We start from the raw sequence: 14,395 nt of genomic DNA on the forward strand, positions 1-14,395 counted from the left end.
CAGAGGTCCTGAGTTCAATTCCCAGAAACACATGGTGGCTCACAGCCATCCAGTGCAATCTGATGCCCTCTGATGTAAGTCTGTCCATACCGATAGACTATTCATATACATTAAATAAAAGTAACATTATGGCAACCCCCTGGTATGTGGTAGATATGCTGTCCAGTGTGTTTTCTTCCTAAAACTATTTTGTCATCTGGACAACCTGCATCCAAGAATACATCATGGGAAGGAATTCTTTTCATTCAGGCTCTTCCTTTTTCATGTAGATCTCGTACTTCTGTTTCATTGTTGGAGAATAAATAGTTTTGCAATTACTTTTATCCTTTCTGTTGACCTGTATCATCTTTGATCTCTTCAGATGGTGTGATTGACTAAAATAATGGAGTATTCCAACTGTACTATGTTGTTATGGTTGGGACCGTGGCCAGACCCCCCCAAACCAAGCTAAAAAAGGGCCTCTGGATTTAAACAAGGACTGTGTGCCATTTGCAATATACATCGTAGCATGGAACTTGCCTGTCACTATCAAAATCTCTAGAAAACTACATTTTTTCTGAGGTGCTGTGTGGAAGTTAACATACACACAAAATTACAGAGGTCGGGTTGTAAATGAGTGGAAATTCTCCTTTTTGTGCAGTTAAATGCTTTGAGAACTAGCACCATAAAGAAAGCTGTTAAACCTACCCACACAATGCTCATGGCCTATCTGTTCCCCATCTGCCTAAGCTCAGAAAGGTTTCATTCATGTTGACAGGTAAGCTCTGGTAATTTATATTCCCACATTAACATTTCTCACTTTCTTATTTTGCAAGCTAAGTTCCTGACTTTGTGCTGCTTTTGACTGATATTTTTCTTTTTTCCCATATAGCCCAACGCATGGAAAGCTAACAGAATGGAACACAAATCAGGATCCCTTTCCTCTAGCCGGGAATCTGCTTTTACCAATCCAATTTCTGTTACTAAACCAGTGGTACTAGCTGCTGGTATAGTTCTGAACTCTCCCAAAGAGGTGAGTGAGGATAATTATAGGGCAGCGTTTTCAAATATTGCCCTTTTCCTTTTTCTTTTATGTATTTATTTTATGTGCATTGGTGTTTTGCTGTGGATGTCAGTTCCCTTGGAACTGTTGTGAGCTGCCATGTGGGTGCTGGGAACTGAACCCAGATCCTCTGAAGAGCAGTCAGTGATCCTAACCACTGAGCCTTTTCTCCAGCCCTCTTTTTTCTTTTTAAGAAGACAGGATTTTATGTAGCCCATATTGACTTTGAGGACAATCTTCAACATCTGATCCTCCTGCCTATCCCTCCAACTCACAAGTACTAAGATTGTATACATACACTACTACACTCAATTTTATTTAGTGCTTGGGATCAAACTAGGGCTTTGTTAATAGTAGGTGGGCACCTTGCCCACTGAGTCATGTCCCCAATTCCGAAGCTGGAATTTCTTTCTCTCTTTTTAGTGATTTATGTATATAAGTATTTTACCTGGATGTAGATGTATGTATACATATAAGAGGGTGTCAGAACCACCAGTTCTAGAGTTACAGACAGTTTTAAGTTGCCATGGGTGCTGGGAACCAAACACAAGTCCTGTGGAAGGGCAGCCAGTGCTCTGAACTGCTGAGCCTAACTATTTCTTAAAAATTGTAAAAGAATATTGTGTAAGTTGTCATTTCGGGGCAATATGTGGTTGTAAATGCATAAATCACAGTACAGCCTGAGGCAAGAGCATTATTTTTAAGTTCCTGGCCAGCCTGGGCTGTACAATGGGATCTTTACACACACACACACACACACACACACCAAACCCGAGACTTTCCCTGGGCTGTACAATGGGATCTTTACATACACACACACACACACACACACACACACACACACACACACACACACACACACGCGCGCACCCCAAACCCGAGACTTTCCCATTGATTTGTACTATTGGTGCAGTGTGAAGTGTAGTTACAACAAACACCATTTTTGCTGTAACTACACTTTTCTGACAGTTGCTTCTTTACTGATGCTCATAGTTGTCAAGTACACAATAACTGGGTGGTGTGAGTGCTTCAATAAACCAAGATTGGACCTCGCCTGGTTTCTGTGGAAGGGTTAAAAAGGTGTATGATATAATCAGGAGTCTGTTTTACAGTGTTTTTAAATGAGCTGGTTTGTCGGAGTTATTGTTGTTTTATGTATATGGGTGTCTTGCCTATATGTATGTCTCAGATCCCTGGAGTTACAGAATGTTATGAGCTTATCTCCAGCCCTGTTTATTCAAGCAAAAGTTCAGAATCAATATGGTATAGACAGTGACTCAGGGATTCCTAGTTTTTGCACTTTACTGTTAAGATCTGTTTGTGGTGTTTGCCCAGAGTCCCTCCAGTACTACCCCTCCCATTGAGATCAGCTCCTCTCGCCTGACCAAATTGACTCGCCGCACCACGGACAGGAAGAGTGAGTTCCTGAAGGCTCTGAAGGATGAACGAAATGGAGACTGCTCAGAAAGCAGAGACTGTGACAAGCCAGAGGGGGTACGAATAGGGATTGTTCTGTCGGACTATGTTGGGGGCTTTTTACTTTGTTTTGCTTTTTTGTTATACATGGGGCCTTTTTTGTTTTGGTTTGGTTTTTGGTTTTCTTCAATCTCTGTGTAGTCCTGACTGTCCTGGAACTAACTCTGTAGACCAGGCTGGCCTAAACTAAGACATCTACCTACCTCTGCCTCCTGAATGCTGGGACTGAAGTCATGCACCACCAGCAGCTAGTTATAGGTGGGTGGTTGTTTGTTTCCTTTCTTTTATAACTTTTTTTTTTTAATCCAGGTGGGTATGGCCATGTGCCACTGGAGGCTGGAAACTACTCAGGTTTCAGGCATCAAACTCAAACCATTAGGTTTGGTTTCAAGCGTCTTTACCCACTGAACCATCTCACTGTCTCTCTGTTTTTTGTTTTTGTTTCTTTGAGATAGGGTCTCACTATGTATCCCTGATTGGCCTCAAACTCCTAGGGATCCATCTGCCTCTGCCACCTGAGCACTTTAATCGAAGGTGTGCACCACCTGGCCCAGCCTGACCTTGATACTTTCGTGTATTGTTTTATTGGAAGGAACATTTGAATATGAAGCATTTTACATTAATTCGTAGGATTTGATAAGAATGATGTACGCTGCTAAGAATTAAAGTGGGAATTGCCATGTATGGATTTTATATTTTGAGGTGCTTATAATTGCTATCTCTTAAGTTTTTCCTCCAAAAGTAGTCTTGGAGGCTGGTGAGATGGCTTAGAGAGTGAAGGCATTCTGTGTCCCAAGTGATGGGATTAAAAATGTGCACCTACTCCCAGCCCCTCCTGAATTAAATTGTTAATTATCTTAATGTTGAATTTTAAGTGCTGTTTGTATATCATACAAGGTTTTCACACATACTTCCTCCCCGTCTATTTTTTTATCTGTGTGTGTATGTAGGGGGTGGTGCTGGGTCTTGCTTGGAATTCATGATTTTGATGCCTCAGCCGCCTCAATACTAGAATTACAGGCATATGCTGCCATGCTGTATCATTTTCTAAACAGTGTCTTTAACAGAGAAAAACTTGTTTTCAATGAAGTCTAGTTAAGTATTGTTCATGTGTAATGTGTTGCTTTATCTAATAGTCTCTGCCATACTTAAAACCTGTGTGAGATCTCTCCTGCTTATCTTTAGTGATTTTGTGTTGAAGCCCACACACAGCTTTAGCATTGCGTGTTCTGGATCTTCTGACTCTCCAGTTAGTTTATTGGCACAGCAGGTCTTGGTTTTGAAGTGAGAAAAACTTGTGTTGGTTGCTTATCTTGCCACAAATGATCATTGAACCAAGTCTGTGCATCCTTTTCTTATTCCAGTTGGAGGGCAGCCACACACCCGAACCAAAGGAAAATGGAGAACAAGGTTGTCTTCAGAACGGTCTTTCTCTACCCATTGTAGAAGAAGGGGAGGTCCTATCTCACTCTCTGGAAGCAGAGCACAGGTGAGGATAAGATGTATGGTGTATAAGACCCTTAAACATACTTAAGAGAGATGTGACCATGAAATCCTGGCCTCACGTTAGCCATTTGCCCACTGGGCATTCTCTCAGATTTTGTCCCTTTTTTCACAATCCCCATTGTATTTGTGAAGTTTAATTTCAGACTTAAGTTTTAGGGATATAGTCAGGGCAGAGAAGATTTTCCACGGGTGTGTTGTCGGCCCAACCCAGCAATTACTGTAAAATCTCTTTAAAAGGAATTTGAGAAGCCTGGGAATCGTGTATATGGACCCGACTGTTTTAACTGAAGGCCTTGTATATAGGAGAGTAATCTGCCTTCTACAGCCACGTAGCAGATGGCACCTGCCAAGTATGGCAGTACTTCTCACAGGAAGCTTGTGGTTCTCAGCCTTCCTAACACTGTGGGCCTTTAATACAGTTCCTCAACCATGAAATTATTTTTGTAAATACTTCATAGCTGTAATTTTGCTACTGTTAGGAATAATAATATAAATATCTGATGTGTAGGATATCTGGTATGTGACCCCTGTCAAAGGGTCTTTTGACCTCCCAAAGGAGTTGTACCCTGCAGGTTGAAAACCACTGGTCTGGAGGAACTTCAGGGTTTAGTGAGATTATGTGGGAGCTCCGCAAAGCCACGAAATTGAAAGAGCTATGGAGCCCAGAGAGGTGTGCAATTTGTTCACAAGGAACAAAGACTAACTTCTTGCTCCTTCTCCATTTGTGTCTATGAAAGCCTTCCGTGTAGCAAGGTTTTTGTTTTGTTTTGTTGTACCATCTTATCTTCTGTTTCTACTCTTTTAATAGGTCATTTTCCCTTTAACCATGAAGAGCCTCCATTTAGATATGAACAACTGAGTAACTTAATCTACTACGGAGAAGGCAAAATCCCTTCTGTAACATCCATTAGCCTTGGGCAGTCATTTTCCACGGGTGCTAGTAAGGCTGCGTGGTCAAGCTTACGAGCATCATGTTTACTTTACTGTCTTTTTGCCTCCTCTAGGTTATTAAAAGCAATGGGATGGCAGGAATATCCTGAAAATGATGAGAGTTGCCTTCCACTCACAGAGGATGAGCTCAAGGAGTTCCACATGAGAACAGAGCAGGTAGGCACTCAGCCCTGAGTGAGCCATCTCTGACACTGAGCTAACTGCTTAGGAGTCTCCTACCCTGTCTTTAGACACCACGTGTGGTGATGATGCACGGCTTTAATCCCAGCCTGGTCTACATTGAGTTCCAGGACATCCAGGGCCACCTACACTGTCTCAAAAAAAAAAAAAAAAAACAAAAAAACAAAAACGGATTGGAGAGATGGCTCAGCGGTGAAGAGCACTGGCTGCTTTTCCAGAGAACCTGGGTTCAATTCTCAGCACCCACATGGCAGCTCACACCTGTCTGTAACTCCAGTTCCAGGGCATCTGAAACCTTCGCACAGACCTACATAAAGGGAAAACACCAATGAACATAAAATAACAAATGAAAACAAAAAGAGTGGTTGGTGCCAGACTGCCCATACAGTAGGAATCTCAGAAGATAGAAGCCAGGCCAGTGAGCAGATTTAGAAACTAAGTAACAAGTTCCTTGCTCACAGCTCTAAACTCTTACCAGAACCACAAGGCTGTGCTCTGAGTCTCAGGAAAACCATCCCTGTCCTTCTGGTACTCTGACCAGAGCCAAGTAACCAACAGGCTCATGTAAATTGACTCAGTTGATGCTTGGATTCTTGCTGAGTAAAACACAACTAGATCCTGGGTTTTCAATACCAAAATGAACAAAAGAAATGAAATGTCTACAGCCCTCCTTTGCATAGATAGTGGGCTGGGGAAAGACGCCTGGTGGTGAAGACGACACCCAGCTCCTGCACAGGACCTGAGTCGGAGTCTTGGCAGCCATGTTGGTTCACAACCACGTGTAACTCCAAAAGGATTTGAGGTCTCTGGCTTCCATGGGTACCACACACGTAAAAATAAAAATCTTGGCCAGGCAGCGGTGGTGCACCCCTTTAATTCCAGCCCTTGGGAGGAAGAGCCAGGCGGATCTCTGTGAGTTCCAGTCCAGCCTGGTCTACAGAGCGAGATCCAGGACAGGCAGGGTGGTTACACAGAGAAACTGTCTGAAAAAAACCCAATAATAATGATAATAATAATGATAATCTTTAAAGCATAAATGACACCTGGAGATTCTCATAATGGGGCAGTGTGTGCAGGCTGTCTGAAAAGTACCGATTTAAGAGACGTTAGATCTTTTGGGATTCCCCTCCACTCTCTGCAGTTCCATCTTGATGGACCAGTATAGTCATTGAAGGGTTTTATTTTCTTTCTCTCCTGCATAGCTACGAAGAAATGGGTTTGGAAAGAACGGCTTCACGTTGAGCCGCAGTTCCAACCTGTTCTCTCCTTGGAGAAGCACTATGAATCCCGAGTGTGAGGACTCCGACACAGAAACAAGCAGCAGCGAGACATCGGATGACGACGCCTGGAAGTAGAAGAATAAGTGCTCACCGTTGACCTGCCCCATGAGCTCAGCTTTGTGTTTAGAGAATATAAAGTGTTCTTTTCCTTTTCTTACGTTGTTGAATACTTCATGCACAAGGGAAATAATCCCATCCCAAAGAGAGAGCAATTGTCTTGCTTAGCTTTGTTTTGTTTTCTGTTATCTGCTTAATAGAGAGACATTTGTGTGGTGGAAGTTTTTAAGCACACACACAGTACCTGTGGGCCGTGCACAAGTAGGAGCTGGCAGTGCAGAGATGCAGGGGAGACGTGGCTCTGCTCAACAGCTCCTGCTACCAGCCCTTGGGCACTCACCCCTGTGCTCAAGCAATCATTGTCAATGACAAAGTGACTATTGAAGTTATAATTGTATTAAATTAATGCTAATAATTTGGATATTTTATTTTATTTTTTGGCTGCTCGGGTAACTTAGCCCTTAACCAAGCATATGTGGTTGTTTTTTTGTTTTTTTTTTTTTTTTGTTGTTGTTGTTGTTTTTTTTCTTTTTTGGGTACAGCTGTAAAATATTTGGATATAGGAAATGTTATTCTTGCAGCCTTGATATTCAGGGTGGATTGTAAAATATGAATTTTTGTGAGATTTCAAAGATTAAGATTATTTTGATAACATTATTTACAGATTTAAAAGATGTGGTTATCACAAGTCTGTTGAGGGGAAAAACTACTGCATAAAATAACTAACGTGGAATAAATATTTTGCATCAGTTTGGATTGTCTTGTGTAAGAAATATATTTTCGGGCTGGAGAGATGGCTCAGAGGTTAAGAACACTAGCTGCTCTTCCAGAGGTCCTGAGTTCAATTCCCAGCAACCACATGGTGGCTCACAACCATCTGTAATGAGATCTGGCGCCCTCTTCTGGCATGCAGACAGAACACTGTATAGACAATAAATAAATAAATCTTTAAAAAAAAAAAAAAAGAAAAAGAAATATATTTTCTTTAAAATTAGAGAATGGATTCTTTTTTTTAGGGGAAATACTTTTAGAGATTTGGGACAAAACTGAATTCAGCACCACCTGAATTCCTTTTCCTTTCAGCAAAAACTCTTGATGCAGAAGGACCTGTGCAATAAATTATTCATAATAAAGAAACTACATTTTCTTTCCTGAAAGAATTTTTTTAGTGCCCAGTATTTACCAGTACTTGGTTTTCCTACTTAATAAGAACTGAGGACATGGGGAGTGAATGAACCGTGGCTGGCCAGTGGCCAGTGAAGTAGTAGTTTTAGAAAAGATGAAACCTTAGAACAAAGTTTTATGGGCTAGAAATTTAACATTTGGAACTAGCATCCTTTGGTTGTCCCTACTAGATACAAATCAGTATCATTCCTTTATAAGACAGGGAAATGAGTACTATATAAGCTTGAGTACAGTGTTCAAAAAGGAAGTGTAGTGTGGGCTCAGCCAGAGGAAAGATGGAGGTAAATGTATCAGGGTATCCACTGCACTTTGCAGACCAGGAAGGTAGACTGTGAAGGAGTCTGCAGTACAGGACAAGTGACTGAGAATGACAGTGGAGACACAGCAGTGACAGTGATTGACTGTGGGGCTAGCAAGATGGAGTAAGGTTCTTTCCCACTAAGGAACAACTAGCATTTAATCCTGGGGACCACGAGGTGGTATAAGGAGAGAACTGATTCCTGAAACTTAGGTTCTCTGAGTTGTACATGTGCACATAGCATGCACACGTGTGCACACATACACACTAAATGAATAGAGAGACTGGAGAGATGGCTTAGTGGTTAGGAGCACCTAATGTTCTTACAGAGGTCATGATTTTGGTTCCACACTGATGTCTATTTTAGGGTCACTAAGATGGCTCAGTGAGTGAGTTATTGTGCCACCTTTTGATTTCTGGCACTCAAACGCTGGAACAATTGACTCCCTTGGGCTGTCTTTACCTTCACATGTCTTGGTGTGCATATTGCTGACTGACATAAGTACATACAAGCACAAACTAAATGTTAAAAGCTTTAAGATGTGTTCAGGAATCTTGCAGCTGGGGATGTAACTCGTGGGCAGAACATTTGCATTCAATGCCAAGGCACTGCTTAGAATAATACCTAGAACCACAAAACCTGAAAAAGATAACCAGTTTCAGTATAATGCTCATATCTGAGTCCTGATGTAAACATTAAGAAAATGTGCTGGGCCTAGCGGCTATGGTGCACGCCTTTAATCCCAGCACTCAGGAGGCAGAGCCAGGTGGATCTCTTGAGTTTAAGGCCAGCCTGGGCTACAGAGCAAGTTCCAGGACAGCCAGGAGAAAACAAAAGAAAAAGAAAAAATGTGCTGGAATTGGAGGGATGGCCCTGTGGAGTCCTCACTGGCTGTTCTTTCAGTGGTCCTGGATTTGTGAATAGCAGCAGCCATAACCCATCTACAGCCCCTCTTCTAGCCTCCTCGGGAACTGAATGCATTTGGTGCACAAACATACATGCAGGGAAAATACCCATACACACAACAAAAAAGGAAAAAAGCACGTTTAAGTCAATGAATATGTTGTTGGGGCTGGACAGATGGCTCAATGGTTAAGAGCCCTGGTTATTTTTTCAGAGGACCCAGGTTCAATTCCCAGCATCCACATGGCATCTCACAACTGTAACTCCAGTCCCAGGGAACCTGACAACTTCATATCAATGCACATTAAATAAATTCTAAAAAAGTTGGAAAAAAATCAAATGTTGAGAAGTGGGTAGAGATGAAGGCTTAACCATTTACTAGTCTTGTTTTCAGAACATTTCTAAAGTTACGATTTCTCTGTTGGAATTAAGCTGATTTGAGAGTACATACATTGAGATGCTTTGTAACGTGTTCCTCACACTTTGGATTTTGGGGGGCAAACATCTTAAGGGCCCTATCTTGTTTAGGAAAGGAGTGCTTTGAAAACTTCTTTATATCCCGGTAAATGCAGAGATGTATGTGGAACTGAAGATAATTTGAACAGTCTTTGATTCTTTTATCTGATAGAGTATATATGCCCCAACCTATCCCCCATTTTTCATTTCTTGGGCTATTGAGATCATCTCCGTCTACAGCTGGAAAATCCAGAATGGGGTTGGGGAGACTACTCCATTGTGTGGTGGGTCAATTCTGTAAGTTTATGTAGAGTCATACTGTTACTGTGAGCTTTACTTTGTGTGGAAAAGCTGGCTTCCTGGCAGAATGCAGCTTCAAGTGTTCCCTGCAGTGGAGAATAGCAAGTAATCACTTGAATTCTGTCCACTTCAGAGAACAGCAGTGATACAAACACTTCCCTGTCAGGCTATGAAATGACCAAAGTGATAAAGGCCCAGTTTGGCGAAGGGGCTGGCTTTCCTATAGGCAAGGGAATTGAAGCTGCTGCCACAGACTTGGCCAAACTCATGCAAGTGACTGGGTGACACTTCAAGTGGGGCTCCTCCCAAAGTTGGCAAGGCACATCCATCCATCCTCCTGGCATGCCTAGGCCTGTACTTGCTGCCCAGGGAGCTTGGGCACCTCCCCAAACATAAACAAATCTGAAGCTCTTGGAGATGTGATAGAGTTGGCCTTTTCTCTCTGTTCTTTCTCAGCTCCTTTGCCACATCCTCTGTAGGACTCGGCTGGTTTCAGGAAGGGATCACATCCCATGGCCGATTACTCTGGAGAGTCGGGATTTCTGACCTGTGAGTTCTGTGATATGGTTTTCCGCTCCTGGGCTTTGTTGGCTACCCATACCCAGCGATTCTGCATTGGCCAGCTGACTCCGGAGGTGACACATGGAACACAGCCTTCAGTAGCCATGGAACAACGGGGCACCACGGTAAGGGTCGCCTATGACTGGGGCTAGGTTTTCCAGCAAACAGTATTCTCAGGAGTCTCCCTGTCCCCAGATTGTGGCACAAGAACAACTGAGCCGTTCAGAGCAAGATGCCAGCAAATCAGCTCTAAAGATGTTGACAGAGGAGGTACACAACCACCTACATCAAACATAGCTACAAATTTCATATCTGTAGATAATGCTTGCGGGAGATCACCCAGTTCAGGGATAGCGGGTCCCCGTTACCTGCAGGTGCAATTGCTGAGGCTGTCGCTACAGGAAATGAGTCCCTGGGCAACTGAGGGTCCCACCTCCCAGACTGCAGGGAGCCCTGGCGAGAGGCTGCGTGCATTGCAGGGAATCCGCGTCAGGCGCGTGGCGGAGACGGAAGCGCAAAGCCGGGCTCTGGAGCGCCGCGGCGAGGGTGAGAGAGGTAGGGTGGCGTGAACGCTGGGCCTTCCCGCCGTGCGAACACTCACCCTGACTCAGCCCTGTCTCCCTCAGAACTAAAACGGCGCCTCCTTGGCGTAGCGGGACCCAGGGGAGGATTATCCGCGCCATTCGGCCTGGAGCGCCAGCTCCGCGAACTCAGGGCAGAGGCGGGCCGGACGCGCGGCGCTCTGCAGATGCTGGGAGCGCGCGTGCTTGCGCTCCAGTCGCAGCCCAGGTGAGGCTCTCTCCCGAGCCGTGCGGGAGCGCGGGTGGGGCGGGGCCTTGGGCGCGGGTCCGTGACGTCATCTCCCCGCGCCAGCATCCAGCGGGACTCTCTCCAGGAGCCTGTGTTCTGTTGCCCTCCGCTACCGGCCAATCCGGGAACGCTGCCCGCCCAGATCCGGTGAGGTCCCGGGCGCCAGGGTTATGGGGGGAGGTGGTAGGAGCGGCAGGCTCTTCAGTCTGGAAAGACTGCATTCCGCTGCCTGCTTGCTAGGGCTCTACGTGAGGCCTACGTGCGCGGTGGAGGCCGGGACCCCGGAGTTCTGGACAAAATATGGCAGCTGCAAGTGGAGGCGTCAGCCCTGGAGTTGCGGCGGTCGCAGAACCGCAAAGGTGAACAGAAGGGAGTAGCCTACAGGGCCTTTCCACACCGAGGTCCTAGACTTGGGAGGAGAAAAGGGTGTGAGGGAGCGCACCAGTAGCATGGGAGCCGGCTGAGCTCAAGATAGGAAAACCCATTGTCAGCTGACAAATCCAGACTTGTGCAGAAAACCTTAACGTTGGAGAACTACATAAAGGATGACATGTCACTTTAATTCATCTCAGAAAAAGCAAGTGCCACCTCTGAAGAGCTTCTAGTAGTGGAAGCCGAAAACCGGCTTCTGGAGGCAGAGATCCGGACCTTGCAGAAGAAGGGCCTGAGTCTGGCACCCTGGGGTCAGTGAAAACCCAACTCCTCCCTAGCCCATCCCCGGGAACCCAACCCAGGGGAAGGGGTGAATGCCTGGAGAATGGGTCCTTGTCTGTATCATCGGTTTGTGTCTATGCGCCTGTCCTTGTGTCTTTGGTATATGTCGACTCTGTATTCCCCGATGTCTCATTTCAGTTTAAGGCTTCCTCCAGCTCAAGCCAACTTTTTTCTGTTTCTAGGACCCAGGGAGCATCAACTCCCTGATCTCTGGTCACACCTGAGTAGAAGGGGGGATAACTCCCTCCTCCTTCCACCAGTTGCACCCCCAATGTCACCGCTTACAAGTTCCATAAATGTCCAGAACTTCCGTGGCACTTCAACGTCTGTGAGGAAGTTGGCAGAGACTGGGTTGAAGGCTGGCAATCCTGACATGCAGTTTGGGGAGCATGGGCAATTTGCAGTTCTCTATGGTTGAACTCTTGTCCACAGCAGATACTTAATGGGACCATGACAAGGAACTTAGGTCTGGATCATCACCACCTCCTACCTGCATCTGATGTTCTAGGCCCTGCACCCTATGATCCTGGGTGAGACATGCTCTCTCCTTTACAGCCTATTAAACTCAGCCACTATAGCCACTATAGACAATTTAACGGGACCCACATTAACCATCCACAGTTGGAGTACTGGCTGTGGGGGAGGCATTTGATGTTTTTGTGCTGAGATTTGTATTCTGCAGGGCTGGCCTTGTCATTTTCTATGACTTCCTGCGGGGCCTTGATGCTTCTTGGGTTTGGGTTCAGCTAATGACAAACTTGACCCGGGATGGACAAGAGGATATAGGAGGGACCACAATATTGCCTCCAGCCCTTTGCCTACCGCCACCATCAGCTCCTGGACCTATGGGCAACTGTGCCATCCTTGCAGGCAGGCAGCCTGTACCCAGGTCAGTAGGTGTTGGGCATAAAGGCCTCACCTCATTCTATTTTAATCTGTACATTTGGGTCCTGAGGGCTGAGTCCTACAAAATCCCTAGGAAGATACTTTAGTCTTACAACATGGCTTTGGTTGTTGTACAGGTTGCCTCCATCAGCACTGGTATCTTTGATCTGTGAACTACAGGCCTGGCAGGGAGTTACATGGGCACCACAACCAAAGGCTTGGGCCTCACTATTGCTGTTTGACCAAGATAAGCATATGCTTAGTGGCCGTTGGCGCCTCCCACTTAGGGTCCTTCCTCCTAACTCCAGCCTCAGCCTTGTCCAGCTGAATGAGATTCCCCAGGTGAGTGCAGAGGGTAGGGACTGGGTCTACTCCAAGATTCAGATAAGAGTACCATTTACCCTCTCCCAGGCAGGTCAAGCTGAGCTCTTTCTGAGGCTGGTGAATGCAAGAGATGCAGATGTTCAGACATTGGCAGAGATCAATCCAGCAAGTGCCCAAGAATACCAGTACCCACCACTGGTAAGAATCCACTGCAGCTAGGAAGTATGACTGAGCAGCTTCTGCTGGCGAACCAACTTCTATTAGCTAATAGGCATCAATGATTACATTAACCCATTTGATCCTTAAAATGTACCCATTAGATACTGTGGCAGAAACAGAACACTTAACCTGAACCTGCTTTTCTTTAAACAAACCCTACCTTTTCATGTTCTACAGGTATCCAATTCATCTTCAGTGGAAACCAGTCCCTTCGCCCACAGTTCTGGCTTTGCTGATCCCCGACCTCCCACAGAAGAGGCTTTTGTCAGTGTCAAGGATGAGCATTTGAGCCCCCACTAGTTTTGACCTAAACACATCAGGTTTCTGAGTTGGAGGAAGGCAGATTTAGACCTGCAGCTTTTCTAAATGAGGTCTGGAAGTAATGATAAAGTCCAAGCCAACTCGGACTTTTCTGCACCCATTTTCCTTTTGTAAAGCAGATTGAGGAGTAAATGATTTCAGATATTCACAGTAACTGCCTGGCATTCAAATTTCTAAAAATAACTAGGCTTTGCTAAAGCCAGCTTTATGGTCAAATTTCATTCTGCTCCCACCTTCTAGCCAGAAATCTACGATCTCAAGCTTCCAACACACAGGAAACTCCTGAGGATTGAGATAGCAGGGTAGATTCAGCCAAGTAGAGGATCATATACTAGAATTGCATTCTGGACCCAACTACAGATCCAATCAGCAAAGATCTTGTACTGGTCATATCTTATACTGGTCATATCAAGTCTGTTCCAGTTGGAAAGACAATGGGGAAAAACACTTAGGACTCAAAATATAACAATACAAAGACATCTCAAGAAGACAGTATGAGCCCAGCCTTAGTGACCAGTCCAAAAGTGGAAAAACTGTCATTCAGCACAACACAGTCCTCAACTGTACATTGACCTCACACTCTAAACTGCTCTAACTAACAGCAATGAGGGGAATTAGTGTTTCAATAGTGGCATTTTAAAGAGCCAGTGTAAGACAGCTGTTCTCACTTCATACACCCCAATTGTCAGAGCCCAATGGGATAGCATTAACACCTGACCACCATCCCTCAATTGGACACCCAGAACTGATGGAACAGCTTGCTGCTCTACCCCATATCCCACAATGAGGTACTCCAGGCAACCCAGGTCCCTTCTTGTAAAGCCTTTTAAGCATAATTCCAGAACAAGGGCTGTTTTTTAAAATTAGCATATTTATTTTCATAAGGCAAAACTGCAGACAATATAACAATTCAATTATTAACATAC

At 44.8% G+C, this 14,395-nt stretch overlaps 2 protein-coding genes across 7 annotated transcripts in view; both read left to right on the plus strand.

Annotated features, from left to right (window-relative positions):
* The window catches only part of Gpbp1l1 (GC-rich promoter binding protein 1 like 1), a 58,046-nt gene extending 50,800 nt beyond the window's left edge, over positions 1-7,246 (plus strand). For all 6 annotated transcript variants that reach the window (XM_059254772.1, XM_059254770.1, XM_059254773.1 and 3 more), the window contains 5 exons: positions 872-1,012; positions 2,378-2,536; positions 3,883-4,007; positions 5,029-5,131; positions 6,358-7,246. In XM_059254772.1, coding sequence (XP_059110755.1) covers positions 872-1,012; positions 2,378-2,536; positions 3,883-4,007; positions 5,029-5,131; positions 6,358-6,510 — 681 coding nt within the window. In that variant the 3' untranslated portion in view covers positions 6,511-7,246. The remainder of the gene's footprint in view (positions 1-871; positions 1,013-2,377; positions 2,537-3,882; positions 4,008-5,028; positions 5,132-6,357) is intronic.
* A 2,901-nt stretch (positions 7,247-10,147) lies between these two features.
* Positions 10,148-13,619, plus strand: Ccdc17 (coiled-coil domain containing 17). Its single transcript, XM_059256055.1, has 13 exons — positions 10,148-10,321; positions 10,392-10,466; positions 10,637-10,742; positions 10,823-10,985; positions 11,070-11,153; positions 11,247-11,365; positions 11,579-11,689; positions 11,903-12,048; positions 12,156-12,250; positions 12,403-12,609; positions 12,743-12,947; positions 13,017-13,127; positions 13,326-13,619. Exons 1-13 carry the CDS (start codon positions 10,148-10,150, stop codon positions 13,446-13,448), a joined length of 1,719 nt encoding a protein of 572 aa, XP_059112038.1. The 3' UTR covers positions 13,449-13,619.
* Positions 13,620-14,395: the final 776 nt, after the last annotated feature.

This window comes from Peromyscus eremicus, chromosome 2, assembly GCF_949786415.1.
Source record: "Peromyscus eremicus chromosome 2, PerEre_H2_v1, whole genome shotgun sequence".
NCBI lineage: Eukaryota > Metazoa > Chordata > Mammalia > Rodentia > Cricetidae > Peromyscus > Peromyscus eremicus.